This window comes from Carassius carassius, chromosome 27, assembly GCF_963082965.1.
Source record: "Carassius carassius chromosome 27, fCarCar2.1, whole genome shotgun sequence".
NCBI lineage: Eukaryota > Metazoa > Chordata > Actinopteri > Cypriniformes > Cyprinidae > Carassius > Carassius carassius.
In genome coordinates this window covers 16,171,473-16,198,489 of record NC_081781.1, presented here as the reverse complement: position 1 = coordinate 16,198,489, position 27,017 = coordinate 16,171,473, and the positions used below count along the sequence as shown (strand labels likewise).

General features: G+C 37.5%; 2 protein-coding genes across 5 annotated transcripts in view; one reads left to right on the top strand and one right to left on the bottom strand.

The window, feature by feature from the left end:
* Nucleotides 1-27,017, top strand: part of kdr (kinase insert domain receptor (a type III receptor tyrosine kinase)) — a 167,583-nt gene that overhangs the window by 62,833 nt on the left and 77,733 nt on the right. The window lies entirely within an intron of this gene.
* Nucleotides 1,277-27,017, bottom strand: kita (KIT proto-oncogene, receptor tyrosine kinase a). Of its 3 annotated transcripts, none has more exons than XM_059512959.1 (21): nt 26,883-27,017; nt 21,872-22,129; nt 20,865-21,164; nt 19,982-20,121; nt 19,025-19,193; nt 18,733-18,919; nt 17,849-17,964; nt 17,477-17,591; nt 15,800-15,984; nt 12,464-12,570; nt 11,805-11,931; nt 11,266-11,370; nt 10,779-10,889; nt 10,553-10,691; nt 10,386-10,468; nt 8,981-9,111; nt 7,449-7,571; nt 4,631-4,742; nt 4,448-4,547; nt 4,203-4,308; nt 1,277-3,611 (listed from the first exon to the last, which is right to left on the bottom strand). In XM_059512959.1, the coding sequence occupies exons 1-21, from the start codon at nt 26,935-26,937 to the stop codon at nt 3,438-3,440; spliced, it is 2,943 nt and encodes a 980-aa protein (XP_059368942.1). In that variant the 5' UTR covers nt 26,938-27,017; the 3' UTR covers nt 1,277-3,437. The 3 variants fall into 3 exon arrangements, with proteins under 3 accessions (XP_059368942.1, XP_059368944.1, XP_059368945.1); XM_059512961.1 differs by having other exon boundaries at nt 20,865-21,152; XM_059512962.1 differs by having other exon boundaries at nt 20,865-21,149.

Below are 27,017 nucleotides of genomic sequence, written 5' to 3'. Positions count from 1 at the left end.
ACTTCAACCTACTGTTAAGGACTCTAAATAAACAATTTTCCGAAGGAAAAACACTTCTTGCAATGAGGGTTCATGTCTGTGGCCCATTAGAAACAGATGTCCAGAGTTGCATCAAAGCCAAAATCACAGTCCGTATCTCATTCAGATGTAATAGACAGCATGTAATTAAAGTAATTTGCAGCCCATTGGGCAGAATCATAAACGAGACACAGCATTTCTTCAAAGACAATTGTATTTGCTGCACTCTGCAGAAACTGTACTGCAATCCACGTACAGATGGCTGACAATATGTCCCAAAATCATTTGGTTCACATATTAGATACAGACTGACAGGGACACCTTTAGGGACACCAATAGTATGAATTTCCTTAATTTTACTGAAAATTGCTTTGTCAAATATGAAAATTTCCCATTCCAAAAATAGAAAGAATCAATTCGACTTTTTTATGGACACCCTTGCAGCTTCTTTTCATGTCAAAAATACTTTTATCAATCTGTATTCTTTTTCTAATGTAATATTTATATATATATTTTTTATTTTCTGAACATTCATTTAGTTTTCAAAGTGATGCCTTAAAGGGCTCTTTAACCTTTCCTTCACGATTATTTATTTTTTGAAGAACACCAATAATTTTACTCCAGATGCCAAAAAACAACAACAACAAAAAACCTTGAAACTAATAATCTTAATCATTCCAAGATTCATGGTTTCAGTTATTTATTTACATACTGAAGTAACAAGAGCTACACACAGAATTTGCAAATTTGTTTTCGAAAATAAAAACTGTAAAATAAATATACAATAAAATACATTAAACAAAATCTTTTCAGGGACCAAAAACCTTTCAATCACTTACGAGAACTGTTAAATGACTATGCTGTCAAAAATGGAATTCGTGGACCGTCTGCGTTTAGTTTTACGTATCTTCCTCCAGTCATCGGTTATACAATCACTGAAAATACTGAAACGACAAGCAACGCTGAATATAACATAAATGGATTAAATATAAATCCAACTGTACCTGTGTCTGAAAACTGCACTTATGAATAAATGAATCAAGAGGCAATATAACGACAGAAGATGATCACGTCAATGACAAACTGTAACATACAAAAATCTTTTCAGCACATGAGAACGTACCGTGATAACAAAACAAAAGCAACATTATGATATATATATATATATATATATATATATATATATATATATATATATATATATATATATATATATATATATAAAATTTACATATAAGAAAAGAGCAAAGAGTGATGGTCATTAACTGCAGTCGTTCCACAAGAGGAACCCATCAGTGCTCTGGTATTTTAACAGCAAATGACCTGCATTTACAAATTCACACAAGCTCCCACACACACGCAAAACACATTAGCGCAAATGGAAGCGAAAGCCAGTGCCATCAGGAACAATGTTCCAGTGTGGCGAGAAGGAGGAGGGGAGCGGTGGAGATGGGAGACGGTCCGAGTTGGATCTTCCCGGCTGAGACTTTGTGGAAGTGTGACATCCGCCGGAGGAAGCAGCTGGACACAAAGAACAGAAGGAGACCTGGGGAATGAGCTTCTGACTGAGTGCCCGGACTACTGATGTTCTATGGTTGGTGTCGACTGAAGCATTCAGTGCGTAACTCCTATTCAGACCAAACTCTGCCCTTTTCCCTTTGGCAGTGGAATGAGAATCCTATTGGCTCATCTAAGTAACAGAAAGCCGCACTATTTGTCCTCCATCTGAAAGCCACCCTTCTATTGGCAGATCCTTCATTGGCTAATCCTACGGAGAGCAAGAAGCCATTGGCACCCATTTTTCTACACAGCAGCTGCAGCTTTCTATTGGCTCAACCTTCAACAGCACGATTCTCATTGGCTAAAGAGGACAGAAAACATTTCAGGCACAACAGTTGGTGTGATAAGTAGAAGTCAGAGTAACTGAGTCAAGTCTGTAGGAAATGGTAACCCGCGATTTCCGCAAACACTAGAAAGCAGAGTGATGACATAACTACCGAATCCTACCTTACTTTTTATGCACAAAATTTGACGTAAAAGAAAAAGCCAGCAAAACATTTACAAATGTACAAGAGAACACTACTCGCTATGTCTTCCAGTTTCATGAAGGATAAATTGTGGATCACTGGAACTGGAATAAAGAACAAAACCGATGCTACAGAAGTTACTGATCTTCTACAGTCCACTATTACGGAACCACATCATGCGTAAAACAACTCAAAGCATTTTGAATGTGTTGAAACAAGCTATGTCTGTGCCATACAAATAAGTATTCTTTACCAAATATTTTCCTTAAAACACAAGTGGACAAAGCGGTCTAATGTGATCCCTAAAAGAAACACTGTCTAAAAGTTTGATGCCTCAAGCTTGAATTGCTGCTTGCCTGGATCATTTTACTGTCCTAAATTACACTTCCTGGTTGGAAGAAACAACACAACACAAGCCAATAATATAATACTGCTATGTAACCAAAATTTCACTGAGTGTTCAAAGTAAACGATGAAGTGTGATGAATTGCCTCTACGTGTCTCAACATCTTTCCTGACAGTGAACTGAAATGCGCCTTAATTTGGTCTATTTAAACAGAAAAACAGTTTCAGCTGCCAACTGACAAAATACTATCCTGAATGCAACATGCAATAGGTAGCTTGTTTTTGGCTTGTGCAGCAACATGATCATTCTGTCAATGTTACAATGCTGAGTTATTGCTGCTTATACATATAGTTTCCAAATAGTGTAGCCTTTTATGTGGTTGATATTTGAATTTACAAGCTGAATGACCTGCAGAATAGTTGATAGGAAAATAACCGATTTTCACTCATGGCAGGCTCTTTTACTACTGACAATGACATGACAATCATGTCAAAAAGACGTCAGAAATGTTTTAGGAAAGTAATTTCCATTGTTTTCTCTGTGATGATTTATTTTAGTCTCGGACTTGAATCAGCCTGTTTCTTGAATCAGACTTCTGTCACTTAACTTGTAAAGACTTGACAATTAGCAAAAGAAGCGTTATTGTGTGTTTATATATCCCATATAATAAAGCAAAGGGATTCTACAGAAAACAAGTTCAGTCATCTTGCAGACTCACGTTGGAGATATAGTACCATGGAATGATACCAGCATTGATTAGTAGCTTTCTCAAAAATTATAAATATCCCATAGTTCCAACGAATTCATGAAATGTTAATAGGAACGCACACCATCATTGTCTTTTCTGGCAGGGGGCATATATACACAATCTGCGAGAAAGTTGACTTGAAAGAATATGACTGCTCTTGGATCCAAAAAGAGATTTATGATCATTGCTTTCCACCAGTGTCCTCATGTATGTCAGAGAGCTACAATGACACTTAGCCAGGGCAAAGAGATTTGAATGGCATCTGCTGGAATGCCTGGTTTTTGCTGAGAATTGATCTTCAGACCGGAGGGTGACGTGGACTTGTCCCTTCAAAGTAAACATCATTGCTGGAGAGCAGGGGCTGAGTGGTGGTGCTGTGAGTGCCGACTGAGTTCAGCCGCTGGACGTGAGAACTGGACCCCTCATGGGACCCCGGTGCTGCAGGCAATCTGGAGCTGAAATTTAAGTAAATCTAAAGAGAAAAAAGGTAAAAATCTTGTTTAAAACTCTTAGAAATACTTTCTTAGAAGAATACTCTTTGTATTCTTGCTGGTTTAATCTAGTTTTGAATATAATTTTATACCATTAAGGGGAAAAAAATAAATAACTGAAATTACTCTAAAAATATAATGGTGTGTATGTAACCATTAAAAATAACATTTTCCTTACACAATGAATACAAGTAACTAATCATTAAAAAAGGTTTTAAAAAATAAAAGAAATATATTTTTCAGGATAAGTAATTAATTTATAATATCTGTTTTTAAAAAAGTCACATCACACGGCATTTTATATATTTTTTATGATTTATGTTTTTTAAACAAATATTAATGCAATTAATCAAGAACCTTTGAGATGGGATTTCTTTCTAAATTATGATTTCAAGACATTTCACATTTTTTATTTAATGACCCTGCTAAAAATGTATTTTAATACAGAAATTAAAACCATGTTAATCAAAAAAATATTTCTTGTTTAAATAGATCTGAACCAAAAAAAATTAACATCATGTTGGTGACCCTTCCATGTTTTGAGAGCTGGAGGAGGATAAAGGAAGACATACATGTTTGGTGCTGTCTGAGATTTGCTGTTCGATCTTCTCCACTATCTTGCCGAATGAAGGTCTCTTGAAGGGGTCGGCATCCCAGCATGAGTGCATGATCTCGTACCTGAAACACAACAACAGGGCGGCGCTGGTATTATTGGGAACACTGTTGTTAGGTGTGTACTTGGTAAATGCTTGTCATTACCTTGTCATGTTTTTTTTCCCACAGAAAGAAATGCTAACTAATTACAGTTTAGACTTACATTTCACTCGGGGCAAACTCCGGTGACTCCATTCGGTATCCTTCCTTGATCATCTTATAGAATTTAGAGTCCACAGGCATTCCCGGGTAAGGACTGCTCCCTACAGAAGCAGATTGTCAGTATTTGGAATAAAAACAGCTTATCATACCAAGTCAGTATAATTATGAGATAAATTTAACTCACCAAGAGAGAAAATCTCCCATAGCAGGATACCATAAGACCAGACGTCACTCTCAAAGGTGTACACGCACTCAAAGATGCTCTCCGGGGACATCCACTTCACCGGGAGACGAGCCTACAAAGAGAAGAGCCTCATTACAAACACAGGCAGAGCATGAAAGCACACAATACAAACCACATTTCTTGACAGATTCAGTCTAGACTAGCATAGAAATGATTTACAACCAAAACATGCATTTGGAAACCTGAATCATGCAGTTTTGTTCTAGGTAGCAAGATGGAGATTGACATTCTCTTATACTTTTAAATTTACAGAATAAATGTACAAAGAATACTGACACAAAGACTAGCCACACTATAGACCAAGTTTGTCATGACTGTTTGTTGTTTTTTTTTGTTTTTTTTTGGATCATTAAATCAGGATGCAAATTAAGTATCTGTAGTGGAAGCCAGAAAGTACCCAATGAGGGTCTTTTTAACTTTCCTTGCAGAAAGCTGTTAGAAAAACCACATCCAACACACAGTCAAAGGCGGCGCCGGGGGGGTCTTGGGGGGTCTCAAGACCCTGTCAAAAAATGCCTTGACCCCCCACCCTCTTCCTGATTAATATATATATATCCGGGATAAAGATTAAAAAATGTTTCTCTTCAAACTATGCAGAACAATAATTAATTATTTATTCAACATTTATTCATGCACTAAACCAAGAACCGTTTTTGTCTGACGCGTCCGATTTGAGAACTGAGGAGCTGATAATACTGCGCATGTGTGATTCAGTGTGAAGTAGACTGACAACACAGCGGATCTGAACTGAACTGTTTCTTTTGGTGATTGATTCTGAACTGATTCTGTGCTAATGTTATGAGCGCGGATAAACCGAAGGCTTGAATGAATTGCAATCAACACCAATGACATTACGTCGAGCGCAAAAGAACCGGAGAACCGTTTCCTTCAACCGGTTTTATTGAATCGAACTGTGAAAACCGGTTTGCCGAAAAAGAACCGAGCTTTCCAACACTACTGGTGATCCAAAAAACGATGCAACCGGTTCTTGACTTGAGAACGAGTCAATCATTTGTTCGTTATCTGGCTTGGCTCGGTGTTCATCTTCAGTTCTCTTTTAAGAGTAGATCAGTCAGTGTACTGTTTGAGTTAATGAATGACTCTGGGATCTTGGTTTATTTTAACTCAGAGGGAGTTTCAGCCACGTAAAAACCGGTTCAAACGAATCAGTTCGATTTGGTGAACTGGTTCAAGAAGATCCGGTTACATCGAATGATTCGTTCGCGAACCGGATATCACAAACTGCAGTGAACACGCTCCCAACAGACCCAGAAGAGAAGACAATGCTGAATATTTTTGGACCAAAATGTATTTTCAATGCTTCAACAAATTCTACCTGACCCTCTGATGTCACATGGACTACTTTGAAGATGTTTTTATTTCCTTTATGGACATGGACAGTATACCGTACACACAGTTTCAATGGAGGGACTGAGAGCTCTCGGACTAAATCTAAAATATCTTAAACTGTGTTCAGAAGATGAACGGAGGTCTCACGGGTTTGGAACGACATGAGGGTGAGTCATTAATGACATAATTTTTATTTTTGGGTGAACTGACACTTTAAAGTTTGAGCATATTGTTTGCAAACTGCAATTGATTAACCAATTAAAAACAAAGTTAGTTAGTTGATATGCTGTGTTGTTTTTGTTGTTTAGTAGCAGTAATATGCAGTTATTAGCCGTGTCCACTGTATTTTTTGTTGGTTTTCATGAGACCCCCCTTGAAATGACCAGGACCCCCCTACAGGACCCCCATATATGTGTATATATATATGTGTATATATATATATATATATATATATATATAAACTTGCGCTCTCTTCATCAAGCTTTAAAACAAAAAGCGGACAAAAAGGTCGTATTGTCTTTGTGCATATAGATTAATTAGATAAATGAATATCTAAATTCGTGCCTAGCCACCTACGGTATTTTTTTAGAACTTAGAAAAAAGATGCTGCAGCCAATGAGCAGCCGGCGGGGCCTGGTTGCTGGACGACTCAACCTCCGCAGACAGTTTTTAATGTTTATCAGACAATAACTACTCAAGATTTTGCTTAAGTATCATTTTCGGGACAATTAGGGCCAGATTCGGGATTCGGGACAACAGTTTAGATTTCGGGACTGTCCCGAATTTTTCGGGACGTCTGGTCACCCTACCTGAAAGAGCTACTGCATTACTTCATTAGCTTGCGTCTGACCTGGAGCGATATCGTTCAGGCTTGGTGGGGTGTCAGCCAGCGAGTCATCTGATTCTGACCGTGTTGTTTTAGTACCCAGAGTCAGAAGCCAGGAGAGCATATTTAGTGTTGTTCACTGTATTTGTGTTTTTACCATTTCACACACCCTCTCCGGCCACGTTGAGCTGTTGACACTGTCAGCGGCAAAAGCGACGCATGCGCTTTTCACTTGTAAAACTCAAGGGTGTATGGGTGATGTGGTCTCTGCTCTCGGTGGGACGAATTAGGAAGCGTGCATTGTGAAGGGCGCTTTGAAAAGTGGCAGCGTAGGCAAAAGATTAAAACCTCTATTAAAACAGATGTCCAAATGAGCGTACCGGTATGCTAAAAGCACGTTCTGGGCGCACGGAAAGGTGGCGGTACGCTCAAGAGCTATATTTGGAAGTGGCGGTACTGAGTACCGGTGCGTAGTGGCCCACTTAAAGCACTGGTTAACGATATGTAAAACCTAGTGGGAAAATATACAAATAAAATAAAGGTTAAAGTTATTTATGTCATGTAATGACAGCTAATACTTACATTGCCCTTAACAACATAGTTTGAGTCAGTAGTGATGTCCCGGGCTAGTCCAAAGTCACAGATCTTGGCCACCCGGCCTTGGGTGAGAAGAATGTTTCTGGCTGCCAGGTCTCTATGAATACACTGAATGAACACAAATACAAAACTACAGGTTAAAATATACACTAATGGATTACGTAATAAAGCAAACTCGCCGTAGGAACAGACTACTTGTTTTTTGCGTGATATGAGCTACAGATGCTCAGACTGTATTGCTGATTTAAAATATGTTATCTTGACAGCTTTTGAGATTTTGGCCTTTTGCAATTTAAGTAGTGGCCTGTTGGCATTATCCACATGACCACCACGTGGACTGGCTAGTCTTACAGGGGTCATTGGATGCCCATTTTCCACAAGTTGATATGATTTTTTTAGGGTCTTAATGAAGATCTATAACATACTTTCGTTAAAATTTCTTAATGGTAGTGTAAAAAAAAATCAGCTCTGTTTTCAGCACACTGTTCTAGTCCATGTTGCTTTAAATGCTAATGAGCTCTGCTGACCACACCCCTCTCTTCCGTGGGGTGATGAGCAGATTGTAAATTTCAGCTGTGAACCTGGCTAACTAGCACATACTAACATACTTCTTCTGTAGATTAAGCTGGATCACGAATGATTTGCGTGAATTTAAATGCATTTAGGCAGATCAGGGATTGGTGCATCCCCTTCAAAAATGCAAGTAACGTTAATCCTCTGCTTTTTCAGCGCCTGCGTAAATGATGACTGCTATGTTCATTATAACATCCAACAACAAAACATCTCAAATGCTTAGACATTCTTGTCGACACAATGGCGGAGAGCTCACAGCTCACTCAGGGCGGTTCTAAGGTAAGATGGCCTTGTCAATCAACTATCGTGGGAGCGGCCTGTGCAGAACTATGCCATTCTCAGAACAGCCTGATTTGGAAAAAAAAACCCACTGGGTGAATTTTTATCATAAACACTTACAACACACATTTATGTTCAAACAACAACAAAAGTGGATTTTGCATTCGATAACCCCTTTAAAGGTTTTGCTTAGAATTATAATTTAGAATAGCTCTTATGTGCCAGGACTGTCAAAACTGTCAAGTATTTACAATAATCTTGCCAATATTCAAAACCTTATTAACAAAGAAATGACCTAAGTTAACACAGAGGTGCTAAAATGAATTTACTGACAGAAAACTCCCTTGCCCACTTAACAGTGTGACTAATTTAGTGTCCTTCCCCTAAACCGTATACTGGATCTGCTGACCAGGTGGAGAAACGTGATATTTCTCAGCATGATCCTCAATGAATGAGTGTGTGCTTGTGCTTGACTATATGTAGGCATTCATGTGTGACCTTGTGTAACACGATCCTTGACTGGACAGAGGTAATGGAATGTGAGCTTCGGCATTGTAGAGTAAGAGTGAGAAGATCTGTAGTATGGGATTACTGCAACCTCTTGGAATATAAAACTCGGTATCCGTCAGAGAGACAGAACGCAAATAAATGAGAAAAACACTTACGTTCTTGGATGCCAGGAAATCCATCCCTTTGGCTACTTGGTAGGAGAAGCTAAGAAGATCCTCAGTGTCCATAGTCATGCCATCTTCCTGCAGAATCTCACTAATGGCATCTGAATTGCTGTATGAATCACCTAAAGGGATGAAAAATTCATTGAAGATGATTATGAAGACACAATGAGACAAAAAGCTAACACAAGCAGAGACACAAAAAGAAAAGGGAAGGACTATAGATGAGACAAAACGACAACAGACAAGATGGACAAGAGAAAAAAATTAGACAGAAGGGACGGGATGAGAAAAGAGAAGAGATGGGATGAGAACAGGAAAGACAAGATAAGCCAAAAGGGATAGCGTGAGACAGAAGGGACAAGATGAGAAAATAAGGGAAAAGGAGGCATGAAAAGAGGTGAGACAAGCTGGGAATGATGAGAACAGTAAAGACAAGACGACAAGAGAAGACAAAACAAGAAGAGATGAGATTAAATGAAATGAGAAGTGAAGAGTCGACATAACAGATGAGAAAAGATGAAGATTTGAGAAGAAAACAGACAAGAACAGAAAAAGGACTGAGAAGAGACAAGACAATATGAGACAAAAAAGAGATAAGACGAGAATGAAAAAACAAGACACAAGATGAGAAGATAAAGAGAAGGCATGAGAAAATAAAAAAGAGAAGGCAAGAGAAGAGGTGAAATGAGATGACACGAACAGGAAAAACAAAATAAGATAAAAGGAGATGAGATAGAAGAAACAAGATGAGAAGATAAGGAAAGAGGAGGTATGATAAGAGAAGAGACATGGTGAGAAGACATGAGAACATGAAAGACAAGGGTAGACAAGACTAGAAGAGAAGGCACACAAGAAGAGATGAGATGAAATTTAAAGAGAAGAGCCGGGATAAGAGAACAGATAAGAAGACATGAGAAGCAGACAACAGAAAAGAAGAGAAGGACAAGAAAATATGAGACAAAAAGATATAGGACGAGATGGAAAAAACTGAAGACACAAGACAATAGGAGAAAGGGAAGGCAGGAGAAGAGATGAGACAAAGTGAGATGAGACAAGAAACACAAGAAAGACAAAATGAGACAAAAAAGATGAGACAGAAGAGAAAAGATGAGAAGTTAAGAAAAGAGAAGGGATGAGAAGAGATGAGACAGGAACAAGAAAGACAAAATGAAACAAAAAGAGATAAGATGAGATAGAAGAGACACTATGAGAAGATAAGAAAAATGAAGGCATGGGAAGAGATAGGACAAGGTGAGAAGAGATAAGATAAGACAAGACAGAAAAGATAAGAAGAGCAAACACAAGACAAGACGAAAAACAAAAGGACTTTGGGTAACAAGAAGAGACAAGATGACAGGAAAAGAGATGACGAGAACAGAAAAGGCATTGATCCAACCTTTATTAAGTGATCTTCGGTTTTCAGAGGACAGAAGTCCCATTACCGAGGGCTTCATAGTCATGTATCCATTCCTGCTCTCACTGTAATTAAATACAAACTGGGTTTAGTGAACCCACAAGCTCTTCACACTATCACACTTCACCAGTTGCTCTAATCACACTTACTTTGGCTCTGGCTGCAGCATGACATTTCTATAGTAAGAGTCTTCTCCCAGTGTAGTGAAGTAGAAGGATTCTCTCCTTCTGCGCAGGAAGTTCAACAGGTCACCAAAACAGCAGTACTCCGTTATAACTAGAGTTGGACCTGTGCAACAGACCAATCCAGTAATGAAGACCAAAACAATACACACAGAAAAACCTATGAAAACCATATCTAGCCATAACCTCTTACCTCCAATAGTGCAGGCACCCAGCAAATTGACAATGTTAATATGGTTGCCAAGATAACTAAGCACCTTCAGCTCTGACATCAGAGCCTCTTTCTCTGTGGCATGGGCACTTGCTGTGGGGCAAAACACCACAATAAAAAAAGCATAAATAAAACAAAAAACAGAATGTTCCCCCAATTTTAATGTACGGTTCCCCTCTGATTATTGCACTGGAAACCTTTTAAACATTTATGGAATATTTTAGGTTTCATTATTTACAAAAAAAACATTAAGTAACATTAACCCAGAATGTTCTAGGATTCAATCAATTGTGGGTTACTGGAAATGTTTAACCTCCTTTCATCTCATCATGTAGGTTTGTGTAATTTCTGGTGTGTCTTTACACACAGCCTTATTTGCTTAAGTGTGCTGGTTAAACATGCCGTGGAGTTAGTATGCTACTTATATTTCACAAGATTATAAACGTGTTTTATGTTGCTTTTCACTCACGTTTGAGCATCTTCACAGCTACGGTCATCACAGTGTCTGCTTTGGACATCCCATAAGCAGTGGCCTCTACCACCTTCCCAAATGCTCCAGATCCTAGAGTTTTTCCTGTGAAAGCAGAAAATCAACTAGATCAATTTCACATTTCCCTCATACAGTTGTTTACACTCAGTGTGCCAGGAAACTGATCCAAAACCAGCTTTCAGCTTGAACATCGACTTGTTTTTGAATCAAGGTGTGGCTTGTGGGGAAGCGGGATATGCTAGATCCTGTTAGATCCTGTTTGTTGACGGATATGTCTGTTCCTTTATGGGAAAGATATGATACTGTGTCACAAGGTGCCAGCTATCAAGTGCCACAAACCATGTAAAAGCCAATGAAAAGAAGCAAGTGTTGTAAAATTCAAAAGGCCTTTATGTTTCTCATGCACTAAACCTTGTAAACATTTCCAAACATAATGTTCAAACAAAGAATATTCCAATATGGAATGAATAAAGTCTGACAAGTCAAAGCAGACTGATTCAGGACTTTACTTAACTCACCAAAACGCAGCTTATCTCTGGGAAACTCCCACTGGTGGTCGTATGGAAGCTGGGTGGGGTCAATATACACATAGCTATTTCCATGGATACCTTCTATGACTTTCCACTGTATTTGGTATTTAGGTTTCTGTTGGAGACAGAAAAAAAAGAGATGGGATAGGAGAAGAATAAACAATGAGCAATATTTGTAGTTGTAGGTGCTCTCATAGACAAAAGCAAACAGAGCCCACTAATAGGAGTTTCTTGTAAATGGACATAAATTATTCAAACAACAATGTGAATGCTAATTCTATGTGTGCGTGTGTGTTGTATTACTCACTGATTACTCCCCTGTGCAACAGTGCAAAACTGCACAGTGAAACATCAGGTCTTATGACATGTTAAGTAAATAATTTCCTTAAGTGTGTTCTGTTTCAAAGTTCCCCTGAAGTGTGGGAGGGATGCCAGGTGTGACAGGTAAATTGCGTTGAGTATCACGTTTGATATCAAATAACCAAAAACAAGTTGCGCTGACATAACAATAAAGGGTTCCAATATTTTATTGCTATAATAGAGGGAGAATTAAACTCTTCTATTTTGTCTAATTAACGAATTACCTCAGTGAATCAGCGTGCACTTCCTGTGCTGGAAGACAAACTATAAAATGAATGACACTTTACCTGCATGTACTTGTAGGATAGCACAATCAGGATGAGAACCAGGATAACAGCCGCAGCAACAAAACCGATGAGCAATGGTGTGAAGAGTTCATGAGGAACAGTGTTTTCTGTGAAGAGTAAACAACATAGAGTTGGCATCAGAAACTTGCAGAACATATGTACTCTATCAACAGCAAACAAGATATATTTATATTTTAATACATTTACATTTACATTTATTCATTTAGCAGACGCTTTTATCCAAAGCAACTTACAAATGAGGACAGTGGAAGCAATCAAAAAAAAAAAAAAAAGAGCAATGATATATAAGTGCTATAACAAGTCTCAGTTAGGTTAACAGTACACGTAGCATGGGATTTTAAATGATATAATAAATAAAAAGAAAATAGAGAATAAAAAAAGAATAGAGCAAGCTAGTGTTAGAGGTCTTTACACACACACACACACACACACAATTGCATAATAAATGAAAAGAAAATAGAATACAAAAAGATTAGAAAGGAAGTTAGATTTTTTTAAAAGAATAGAATTAGAATAGTGAGTGTTAAAGTTAGAGGGTCAAATAAAGATGGAAGAGATGGGTTTTAAGCCGATTCTTGAAGATGGCTAAGGACTCAGCTGTCCTGTTGGGGAGGTCATTCCACCAGGAGGGAACATTTAATTTAAAAGGCCGTAAAAGAGACTTTGTGCTTCTTTGAGATGGCACAATCAAGCGGCGTTCACTTGCAGAACGCAAGGCACATAAATCTGAAGTATTAAAAATTTAGGTAAATGGGTGCAGAGCCAGTGGTAGTTTTGTATGCGAACATCAATGCCTTAAATTTTATGCGAGCAGCTATTGGAAGCCAGTGCAAATTGATAAACAGAGGTGTGATGTGTTTTCTTTTTGGCTCATTAAAAATTAATCTTGCTGCGCGTTCTGGATTAATTGTAAAGTAAAATAATTTATTATTTAAAAATGTATGTGTTAAGCTTTTAATTAGAATAAAACCCTGACATTAATTGATTTAGTTTTAAGTGTTTTCCCTCTGTAACCATTGCTCTAGACAGAGTGTTTGTGTGAACAAGGCATCGATGGATAATCAATACTCATAGCTCATCCCTGATTATCATTTCTGTCAGCGCAAAAAACCACAGCAGATCTGATGCTAGTCTTGGGACTTGAGTGAGTGTGCAAACTGAAATCAAAAATGATTACTGCACTCCGTCTAAACACTAAAACCAAACCTTAAGGAATGTCTAAAAACAATGAGCATTTAAGAACAACATTAATAATAAATAAGTGCCTCACGGTGGGGTTATGTCATAATTGCTTGTTTTTACTGAGCTGTGAATAATCCAGACTAATGCACTGAGGTCATACTCACTTTTTTCACATTTTGAAAGTGTAGCTGTGTTGTTTTTTTAAGGTGTGTGTATGTGTTCATGTGTGGTGTGCTATTGTTTTTCTGCGTTGTTCTGAGCGGTGTAGTAAGCTCTTAAGCTATAAGAAGCTTTCTCTCCATTTCAAATCAAGAATGCAGACTCTGCAGGAAGTAATCCCTTGTAAACCTGCCACTGGCTTTCACAGTCCTCTTCTGCTTCTGCTCCCTCCCTCTGTCTCTTTCTCTTCCCATCTTCCGCCGCCCATCCATCTATCATCACACTGCATCCAAGCATACCATCAAGTCCTCCACAAATAAACATAAACCTTAACAATGGACATTTTTTTGTGTCTCGCTCAGCTGAGGATGAACAGCTTTAAAAGTCTAGCCTAAGGCTCATCTTCCCAATGGTTTTCCAGGACTTGCTACAGCCTAAACCTTGAGAGTCTAAACAAGTTTCCACATCATCTAACAGGCTTTCCTGAGGCAGTGGATTCAATTCACACTCTCAAAACCTCCAGTCCAACTCCTGATGGACTCTACAAAAAGGTCAATGTTCAACTAGAGTTTTCTTTTACTTAAGGCTAATTCAGCTGAGAACATGCAAAAAACAGGCAATGTACTCAACAACTTAAAAAAAACAACAACAACCACGAGGATAAAAAAGTGAATATACCAGAATCAAAATAAACTGGATGTGGATGACCTTTGGTTAACCATTCTGTCCTTACCAATAATACCAGTACTAACTGGGGTGGAAAGCCCGGGTGTTTTGCAACAAACCAAAACGACCCCCCCAAACCGGAGAGATAATCCCCAACAGTTGGTAATGCTAGGTTTACAAAAGAAACAAGATTAGGGCTAAAACTCAGCACCTCTGTTTATATAATAGTCTGCTGTTATCTTATCCAAAAAGTCTGCCTACACAGGGTTGAGCTGGAGCAGGAGTGGTGACCTGCGAACTGGCAGCTGGTTTAGATTTTCTCAAAAAGATGCAGCCAGTAGAAAAAGCACAGCTTGAGCGAACGTGAGGAAATGTGCATTTCCTTCTTTTTGGTTGTTTAACTATTCCTGGGAAACTAGAAACAGCTGGGTCGAGTTCTCTAAGTCGCATTCCATTTCCTGTTTTTTTATGATGTGCAAAAGATGAATACTAAACACTGAAACAGTGATGACACAAAGTCGAGGTTCTTCATCTTCGTTGTAGGTGTACAGTACCATTTTGAAAATTGCACTATATCCTGCATTTTAAAATTTGCTTTTGAAGTCTCACAATGGCTGCATCTATCTGGTCTAAAAAATAAAATAAAACCAATAATACAGTATAATTTCATTACAATTTTAAAATAACTGTTGTCTGTTTTAATATATAACAGCAGCCATTAGTCTTCAGTGTCCCATGATCCTTCAGACATTATTTTAATATCCTGACCTGCTGCTCAAGGAATATTTATTCTTATTACCAGTGTTAACAATTGTGCTGCTTAATATTTTTAGTGAATAGTGTGATAAAATATTTATTTGAAAGGTAATTTTTTTTGTAATATTATAAATGTCTTGGCATTCTTGCTGAATTAAAGTACAAATTAATAATTATAATAAAAAAATAAATAATAATAATAATAATATTAATAATAAAACAATCCTACTGACCCCAGTTTTTTTAAATGCTAGTTTCAGTGCACAGCTACTGTGGAATATCCGAATTGTGGCTCCCTGGCCAGAATTATATATATTTAAGTAAAACACACCTGTATACCCTTACTCTCAGAAGTTGCATGAAGTCAGCCAATCATATTATAGCCTGCAGATGACGAAAGAGCTTTTCAGTTTTGTGAGAAATATGGATCAGAGGGTCAGCAAAAAGATTGTAGGTGGAGTCCTCTGAGGCTGAGACTTAGTAATTACTAACTAGAGTGTTCAGTCATTGTCTGTGTGTGTCTGCATGTGATTTGGGAGGTTCTTTGCTCACCGCTGATAGCAAAGAGTGTGTAAACGATTTCTCCATTGGCAGATGCCACACATTCAAGGGTGGCGTAACTATTCTTGGTGATGTTTAGTCGACTTTCCACTGTGCCTTTCCCAAAGGGGGGATTTGTCATGGTTACAGTGACAACATCCTCCTCCTCCTGAGTGGCATTCAGCAAATTGGAGCATCTGAGGAAGCAACAAACTCATAAATAGTCTTGCATTTTTTTCATGAACATGTACCATAAGGTGGTGAACTGGTTTAGAAACATTGCATAAAAGGAGCAATAAAAAACAAATAATACTCTTTTGGCTTGATAAACTTTCAACGTATTTTATTTCAGAATTAAAAACTCAACTTATTTTAATTCTAATGTATTTGAACTTAATTTATTTGAACTTGTTTCATTTACTAGCCAAGGCAACATTTTTTTCATTGTTATTGTTTAGTACATAATTTTTTATTTAAGTTTTTATTTTAACAAACATTTATTTGTTTTTTTGTTTGATTATTTTCATCTAATAATTATTTCAGCCTCATTTCAATTTATAATTTTTTTTCATAGTTTTAGTTGATAATAACTGCTTTACAGTCAAAATGTATTGCCTACTGTATCCCATTTTAGTCACAGGAACAGCAGATTATTACATTTTGATGTAAGATTATGAAAGCCAACATTTTTTCTTTGGAATAAAATGCACCAATGCATTTCACGATAAGGCCAGGAAGAGGTCATTTTTGATGTAAGGTCACTGCTTATCAATAATATGATAAAGATGTGATAAGCATCTCTCACTGCGTTCAGGAGCTATGGCAGATTTTTACTGATGTGTGTAAAAATAGCTTATTGCTTAAGAAAGCAAAATGACAGACCTCAAGGGCTCTTTTATTTAAAAACATCAGTACTGTCATCAAGTGCTTAGATTTATTTGTTTCTCCAATTTATTCTCACTCTTCTCCTAAAATTAAGTATGAGTGCTACTGAGTTAAGGTCAAAGTCAGCTTTGGATATAAAGCCAGAACAAATCATCTCAACTGGTTTACATTCCTTGTTCTGTCTCTTTATTACTGAGCAATATCTTTAATTACATTGTTTAGCATGTTGGAAACTTCTCAGTAATTCCTCAACAATGGAATGTCTGTTCGGTAAGAAAACCATCAAACTGTTGGCAGATAAAGCGACGCACGAACACGATCAAAAGACACATAGCACTACATGTTTACATGCTCAAATTGAAGCAAGGCATGTTATCCTGATCGGATTTGATCATCATGAGGAATTGATTGGATAAGCTTGTGACTAAGTCTATGCTAAGGTGTTCGGTCAACACCGCTATTCAAGAATAAACAGCCCAATGGAAGCAGCTTGTTCTAATGTCATTGGGTACTGTCATATGACTGATAATAGCCAATCGCTTTTGTGATGTCACAATCATGACAGAGTCAAATTGCTTATCCCTATTAATAATAGGCTAAAGCTTTCTTGTCCAATCATCAAACATCAAGTTAGCTGTTAGTGGCTAATCCATGCTGCGTCACAATGTACCCTCAGAGAGGATTATATGTTAACACTGCTCAAGGGATATGCCGCTAATATTTGAAAGCAACTTTTGGATCCAATCGTATGTAGCTGTGGATGTATTTGAAACAAACAAAACTGAAGAAAGACATAATGCATACCTTGAATGAGGCTGGTCACAGTAAAACCACTTAATCTGAGGAGTAGGGTAACCTTCAGCCACACAGCGCACCTGTCCATCAATCGGCCCTTCATAGGACACAATCTGTGGTTTACCTAACAGCAAAGATTGGTACAGGGTCAGTTTTACAATCTTGGTTAGTGGGATGGATGTTTGTACAGTGGGATGGATGTTTGTCTTGTTTGAGATTGTCTTACACAGACAATCAAGTTATTTTATCCGGCAAGAAATGTGAACAATCACTTTTGAAACAGAATACACAAAAAACTCATATATCACATAGATTCTATGCCTTTTTCTGGCAAGTGGAAAAGCCAAATATTTTCCATTTGCATGAAATGTTTTCACTCACTTATGACATGGACTTCAAACGTTTGATGGACAGTTGCGTCTCGGTTTGAACATGAAAATGTGTAAACGCCGCTTTCTAACACTTTGAGACGTACCAGCTTCAGCTCGCTGGTGTAACTGTTGAATGAAGAAAAAAAAATACATGAATAACCTAAACCTGAAGTATCTTTCAGTGCTGTGAATAAAGTTTGCGCTGATATTAAAATTCTGGCTGATGCTGATAATTCTATTGTATTTTCTCTTGGACCACAAAACCAATTAATTAAATATCTTTTTTTTTCTTCCAAAATTGAGATTTGAATAGATAGATATAGAATAGATATCAAACCGAAAAGATAAGCTTTCCATTGATGCATGGTTTGTAAGGATAGGACAATATTTGACCGATAGAGATATTCTATCTGAGGATGCAAAAAAAATCTAAATATTGAGAAAATCACCTTTAAAGTTGTCCAAATGAAGTTCTTAGCAATGCATATTACTACTCATAAATTATGTTTTGATTTATTTATGGTAGAAAATTTACAAAATATCTTCATACATACAATGTTTTTTTTTGCTGTTGCTACAATTATATGCCATGGACTGGTTTTGTGGTCCAGAGTCACATATATAAAAAACACAAACGCTTAACAACATTATAATACACAATACAAAAATAGATATTGAGAGATTTACTAAAGATTACATTTAATAGTGTTTCTAAATTAATAATATTTTAAAGACTAACTTTAAGTGAGCATTAACAGTAAATGAGCTAACACAATTAAATATACGATAAATATATCCAATAAATACCAATATGATACTGATATATGGTGCATCCCTAGCAATTACTACATAGGAAATACAAGAATTGTTTGTAGCAATGTAACAAAATCATACCTATTCCCATGTGAGCGGCTGGTAATGACATGATCAGTAGTGTTGGTGAGTTTTACCCCACTGTAGCTCCAGGAAAATGTATGAGGTTTCGGGTAAGCATCCATTACCACTCGCAGGGACAGACTTTCTCCAGCCCGCATTCTTTTAGTGCTGTTATTCACACTTGTTACGTTAATGAAGCCTTTATCTGCACACAGAAACGCATAAAACATTGCTTTATTTTTTTAGACTATTTAAATTGAGACTAAATAGTCACATGATTATTGATATAAATTCTTGAAACAAGACTTACCAAAGATTTCGACCATGACTGTCTTTGTACTGGTCCCTCTTTCATTCCTGGCCTCGCAGTTGTAACTCCCTGCATCCTGCATGGTCACAGACCCCAGATTTAGGGTGGCATTCCTCAGGTGAGAAATGGGTTCGGTCAGGATTCTTGAGAACTGCTGCACTGAAGGTTGCTTGAGTCATGCAAAAGGAAAACAGACACAAAGCTTATTGGGAAGAGATGAGACATAGACATTGTCTTGAATATAATGTCTGTGGTTGTCTTTATGTGTAGGTGTGGCTGTTTTTATAATCTTTATATAAAACAAAGCATGCCATTCATCTCTCAAATCCCAGTCTCTGATGCCAGTAGAGTCTTAAAACTGTAGATCTGTTTACATAGGTTGCGTTCTCACAGCACAATTTGCCAAAAAACAGCTGTGAGTGCTGAAAATTTAAGATAGCGAGTTCAGTTATAAAATTTGGTAGACTTGCGTTAATAACTGAACTCAAGATAGAGATAAATACAGAATTATACAATTACACTTTGCAATTTAGCATCATGCTTGCATACTTAATTCCAAGCTAAATCCTAAATTCGAAACTTAAACTCTAAATTCAATTCTGAATGAATTACATCCCTGCTGACAACTGTATTCTGCTGCTGTGTATACAGTACATGAACATATAGAATTTAAAGGAGCAGCTCAACCCACACAAGATCAAATTAGCCTCTGGGCATAATATCAAGTACAAACAACGTTTAAATGATCTTTTTCAGTCTACAAACATTACATTTGATGTGCACTCGTACTATAAGTCTGCTTTTGTAAACATTGGTTCTACTCGACTGAAATGATTGGTGTGTTTGATAAAGCCTGCAGTATGTACAGTGTATATGTGTGTGAAGAATGTCATGGGGCATCACAGATGTGCTCAGGTACATAGGTGAGAGCTGGTAAGTTTATAAGAGTGCTCTTACCACTCCATGGGGAGCCTTCCACCTGATTGTGATGTCACTGTTGACATTTGAGGTGCTGCAGGATAGGGAGAGCTCTTCCCCCTGGACGAGCAGCACTCTCTGAGGCCGACCCAGTGTGATCACAGGAGGTGCATCTGGAACTAAAAGCAAAGAAGCTTGATGCATTATATCAATGGGAATGTGTGGGAAAGAAAGAGCAAGCTACAGTGGGGTAACATGTGTCTGGTGTCTTTCTGTGTCCTCTAGCGATATTTAGGGCAATTCATTAATCAAATGAATTACAATGATATAGTGATTAATGAATTGGTTTAATCTCAATGAATTGCAAACATCAATATTTGAAATACCTCAAAATAAAAACATTGTTAAAAGTGTGTAGAGCTCTACACACTACCATTCAAAAGTTTGGGGGTGGTAAGATTATGTAATTTTGTAAAATAATTTTTTATGCTTACCAAGGCTGTATTTATTTGATCAAAATATGGTAAAACAGAAATATTATAAAATACGGTTATAATTTAAACTAACTGTTTTCTATTTATTATATTTTGAAATGTAATTTATTCCTGAGATGGGAAAGATTCAAGATTCAAGTCTTCAGTGTCTAACATGCTGATTTCCTGCTCAAGAAAAAATTCTTATTATCATCATTTTGTAATCAATTTTGCTGTTAAATATTTTTGTGGAAACATCTTATTGACACCAAACTTTCTGTATATTTCCCATCTGCTTTGAATGCAAAAACACATTCAGTGGCTCCTTACTTATTTTTTGCTGCCTTATCCTGGTAATTATTTCAAGCTTAAATTATTATTCTTTTATAGTTTTTTTCTTTTTTTTAATGAACAGTCCTTATATTTATGTCTCTCCTTTACTTTCTCACCGAGGCGGACATTGAGTTGATATTGTCCGGATTTAACTGTGTTGCCTTCCAGAGTCCCGACACAGATGTAACATCCCTCAAAGTCCTTCCTGGCATCTTCCAATGTTATGCCCATCTCAATACTGGATGAATATTGGAGGCTGTTGGGCAGGGGCTGTCCGTCACATTTTTGAAGGTGCAAGTCTGTCATACGTGGGTCTGTGGCCAAGCATGGGAGCGTGATCATTTCCCCTTGTCCCGCAACAAAGTCAAACACGATGTTCCTCCTGAAGGGATTTTCAGGATCTGCTGAGAGGAATGCTAAATCAAAAACCAATGAAACACAACCAAGGGGGCTTAGATCATGACATTACAGCTCAGAGAAAGAGAGAGAGTGTCACAAAAAGACTGAAAGTGAAAAACTACCCTCCACCATACCTAATAAACAAATACAAATATCCCACATCTGCAGTGCACACATTAGTAAAATTAGTGTCAATTGCCAAAAATGCCAAGGACCAATTTGAAGAGTTTATAACTGGGATTATAAGAACATGCTTGAAATAACACATTACACAAATGTATAAATAAAGGTCATGCAGGTGACTAGTGAAAACAGCGAGCTGATTGTAGGTATTTGGGGCATCTGTTAACACCCAAAGTGTCTTTTTGGCACAAAAATGGAACCACAAAGGATGATGAGAGATGCTGGAGAGTATGATCATAGAGAGAAAGATGGAGAGCGGGAAAGAAAGACATAAATATAAAGCACAAAAAGTGTTAGAAAGTTCACATAGTGCAGACAAACTTTCTATCTTTCTCTACTAGTATACTTTTGCTAGCATGCTTGCTCAAACCTAGCACATCTAAAACATAACTTCAGCACTCACATACAGACAATGTAGACACTAAGACACAAAGGAGGGTTGAAGAATTCTTTAAGTACTGCCCTACAGACTTGTCACTCAGCCCAGACATTATTACACCCAATTAAAAATTCTGACTCACAAATGCAAAGGCTGACTTACCTTTTACATACACATAGATTGAGCTTTTTTCACCAGATTCCTCCTCTTGGCAGGAATATTTGCCCATGTGTTGTGGGCCTGCTTTGCTCACTTTAAGAACTGTCACTTGACCCTGTCTTTGTTCCTTAAGGATTCGTGTGGGGCGGTCTTCTCGCAGCCAGCGCACTGAACTGTCACTCTGACAATGCAAGCTGAAGTCGCTGTTCAGTGGTACTGTGAGTTGGGGTCCTTCAGGGGTGATAGTGGGCCTGGACCTGGCTGGGAGGAAACAAGCAAGTGAACACGGTGCACAAGTGGAAGATAAAATAGTTTAACATTTGATAAACATACAAGAGAGGAGATTATTAAGAGTTAACGTGAGGATTTCGGGAAAGAGTCAGTGTACAAATTTGTCAAATGCATTTGACTTGCCAGAACACTATGGTACTGGTTTTGAATAAAATAACCAACACTGATATACAGAATGTACCAAGCGCATACGCATTTATACTCATACACAAATCAAAGCCCTCTAAGGTTACATAAATGACAGTTAAGGGTGAGAAATAGTTTCACAACTCAACAAATTAAAAAAACTAAGCCTTCCAAGTTCCTCTAATCACAATTTCTCTAAATGAGTTCTTCAAAAGATGAATGCCCCTTTCTCAGTTAGTGTTAGATTCGATTGAATTATAGCATCCTTCTCCATTCAAAGTGGTTCATTGCCTTGTCAGCTATAACCCTTAAAGACAACAGATTAGAGTTTTAATCTAACAAAAGAGCATTTATTCTCCCCCTCCCCACATGACTGGGAGAATTGTGAAAATAAGTGAAGAAAACAACAAAAGTAATAAAGTGCAAAATAAAAAAGCATTAAAACTGAGTAAATGTATGTAGCATAACAGTAAAACCAAAAAAATATGGGCCTTAAGTTAACACTGAGAAAGTGGGAGTAACTTAAGTGTAAAGGTAAATGTGTGAATGGTTATGTCTTAGAAATGTGTTCAATAAAGTCTAAGCTTAAATCTAATACTATTTTAATTATAAGAATCCTTTTTTAGTTTCTGTGAATGTGGGAGACGGGGGTTGGGGAATGAACTGGCTTCCATAGTTGCTTCAGAGTAAAATGAGATAAACTGTGGTTTAGCCTGATGAGTAGCTCGCCTCATTGCAAACTGTCACTTTATGCCATTCAAGACAACGGCATCTGCAAAGTCAGGTGTCCTTCCAGAGAAAAACTTAACATAACAAGCGTTCATGTTTACGCGTCCTCTCCAGGGCTCTAAACATAATCAGCAACAAAAGAACAAATGAGAAACACTGAATGAGAGAAAGGCCTTCACAGAAACGCAATGCACACGCATAGCCCAGCACCTCTCAGATTCTCTGGTAAATATTTGAATCATACAGAAAGAGATTTTTATCTAAATTACGCCATTACGACAACATTATGGGCTGTTGAACAGAGGTGATGTAAGGGAATTGTGTGTTTACTATAAGAAAATGTTTGCACCAAGACGGAAATTGAACCCTATTCAGTCTGTTTTCCCATTTGTTTTTCTCCAATCTCCTTCTTGGGGTTTTTTTTTTTAGCATAGGCTACTACTCCCAATTTGTTTGGAAAATATAAAGTGTGTATTTTGTAAGTTGTGATACCATTGTCAGCCACTAGAGGTATCCGCCTGATGAAAGCAACACCTTCCTATCATACACCCACTAGAAAGCTAAATTCTGGGCATAATTAGGATAATTCTAACTGTGCTTATCAGAGCTCTCTAATATTAACTAGGGATATTTCCATGTAAACGATTTTCTCACGGCTGTTATTTGAAAGCCCGTATCATTATGTGTTAGAAGGAACCCGATGCAAAATATTCAGTCACTTGAGCGTTGAAGCCCTCTGGCGTTACAAAGCTGATCATCAGATTCACGCCAAAACCACACTAAAGCTGTATGTGTATAAAATGCTTGTTAGAAACTTTCTTTATTCAGTTGGAAAATGCAACTGGTATTTTTCTGCTCTAATAACATTCCATGCAAGTCTGTGACAATTTAAATATTTTTGTCACGAATTTACCATTGCCAGCTCAGTCTTGTTTGAGGCAGCTTTTTTGAATTTGAAGGCCAATGATAACCGCTTTCCTTAGCCATAATTATCATAGTTTCTTCTGACAAACCACGTGTCACCCTGTGGCACTCTTAACCTCGTTTATGCGTCTCAGGTATGACTAGCGCTATTACTGTTGATGTTGCCTCCCTGTCCCCGCTCACGTTCGTTGTCGTTCCGCATGACCCGCGCACAGAATACAAGGTAGAAAACAACACTGGCCCTTTAAGACGAGAGTCATCGCTCCGCTGGCGACCGTTGTGCGGTATTAGGCAGAATTTTTGTTGTTGTTGTTGTTGTAAAAGGCCTTTTTTGAAAAAGAAACGCATTTATTTATGTAGTGTGAAGTCTGATCTTTGAGAAAATATAAAGGGTCACTTTTTCTATTATTTCACTGCTTTTTTTTTAAAACATTTTTGCTGAACTGTAACATAAATTTGTCTAATAACTTAAATTAACTCTAATAAAAATTTAACTTTTAATAGTACATAAATAGCAAGAGAGAGATTTATCTTCATTGTTAGACACTTATTTTCATATAATATCACCCCTATTACTAAATACAAAACAAAATATTATTTTCATGAACAAAATTCAGTCATTGTTACTGAAACTCTTCTACCCCCCCCCCAAGTCTTTTTCTGTCAATTAATGAACTTGCTATTCCAAGTTAACCTGTCATTAACGGTAAGCAAGACACATTTGCATAATTTTCCATGATTATTTCCATGACCAAGGAACAAAGGAACGAACAACTCTTTGAGTACAAGATTTAATGACGGGTAATAAACGAGACAAACCTGAACCAAATCATACAGTCACACAAGGGAGAAACTCACGGGGAGCACATGGGGAGGACAAAACAGGAACACATCAAGACATCAAGTTCCTACGCTTTCAGAAATATGGATGAAAAAATTATTGCATTTACTAAAATAGAAACTTATTATTTTTTTAGGTATTTATTAACATTTAATGATTTTCTTTTTCATTTATAAAAGCTATAAATTCTTAAACCATGCTTGGGACAGTCACACAAGGACAAATTTGAGATTTTGCTCAAAATTGTAAAAAAAAATCGAGTAACACTGCAGCTATTATAACAACAGGTCCACATAGGACAAAGAAATGTTTAACCACTGGATTTTAAATAACGAGAATATTAATTATATTATTTTTTATCTTGTGGGACAGTGAAAATGCCATGTCATGTCAACAACCCATGTGTTAATTAAGTTGCCCACGCTCACTCTAAACGCGATCTTTGAAATGGTCTGTAAAAAGACCTGGGTTACCATAATCGGGTTTCTTCAGTCAACACCATATCTCCAAGCACAATGACACATGCGTGGAATCTAAATGATGGAACGAAACAGATTTCCCCCCAAAACGAAACATGATACTTTTTTGGGAAACTTTAATTTACCACATAATAAGCATCGTTAATTTAGCAAATTAATCTGTAAGAAAAGTGACATCTTTGTTTCCAAGCACGAGTTACACAAGGATAAATGTCTGGACACATGATACGCAATGGTCAGTTAACAGATGCAGTCCAGCTAATGTCTCGCCCCTCATCTTTTAGAACAACCATAAGAGCTTATCTGAGTACAAAAGACCATCTGATATGTCCATGAGGTGCCAGCAAGCGCAGGCAAAAAAGTCAGGTTGCAGCATGCAAAACAACTTTTCTGGCTTTTAGGAAATTACATGAAATTGCGGAGCGTTAACATGCAGCCTAACTGCCCATGCTGTTAGGATACTAACAGAAAAACAAACGCAAATGCAAACTCAATAAAAATGGCATGTTCCAACAAAGTTTGACCATCTCGGTGCCCTCGTAGCCCATCTCTGACAAATTCTCGAGTTCGTTCCATGGAGCTCAATTTGTTTAGTGCGCAACCCTGCCTTTGGCGTCCCAATCTTACAGACTTCTATCACATTTTTGTTGCTAATATTTGAGCGAGGTCCTTAATAAAGCGTTAAAAAATGTTTCACGTATGTTAGCTACTGATTCTAACGTAAAGTGTTCAACTGCGCACCGTTGTTATGGCTACATCAGAGAAACGGCTGCAGCTGAAATTGGGATACTTTTTGGTTACTAAAACAAGACGCTTTATCAATTTTGTAACTAAATCTGTTTAATATATTCTGTAAAACCCGCAAATTTTGTTTCGAAACATTTTGAGGGTTAAATCCGGCAGAGCCAACCCTGTCTCCCCATTAGCCTATATCCTAACTCTATAATATCAATTTAGTGCGTTTTTAACCATCCACACTCTTTTCCGTCACGTCTATTACTAATTATATCTAAAGCTTCGTATTCCTCTACTTGTTGCGGAGACAGGCACTCGCGAGCTTGAGTGATAAATAATTGAGAGCAGCGCGCAAGGATCGGCTTCACATTCTCACCTGCGGCTCCCCGGATCGATATCTTGTTTCAGTGATAGGTTCCTGTAACAGCTTAAATTGCTGATATAAGCCCCGTGCGGTAAGTGAAGAGAATATGATTCGCTGGGATTATCAGAGAAATTCTGCTGCATTTCGTGGAGTCCCGAACTGACAGAACGTGCCCTGAGGTGCGAAGGCTCCTTATGTAGATCTTCATTATGTGGAAAATTAAGAGAACGCGCATGGGGTCGTCTAATGTTAACAGCCAAACACTGCCAAAGAGCCTGCATGCATATAAAGTAGAAAAAGTAGGAAGCAACAGGTAGGCTACACACAATATTCTTTATTAAAGGCACTCCGTTTTGTTTTTAGTATACACAAATAATTATTAAACAACCCCACTGCCTGTCATCTATAGGTGCATAGATACAGCAAGTGCAGTCCATCCCTACATCTCAATGAAAAACTTTCTGGAATCCTCTAAAAGCAAAGTGAGACCATGAAAGGACCAAAAAATTATAATAGTCGCCCTACCTGGTTGAACGATTAACTGCAACAAAACAGTAAACAGAACGTAGTGATATTCCATTGTTATAATTCCATCTAGCTCATAGTCTGAGAGAATACCGCACAACGGTCACCAGCGGAGCGATGACTCTCGTCTTAAAG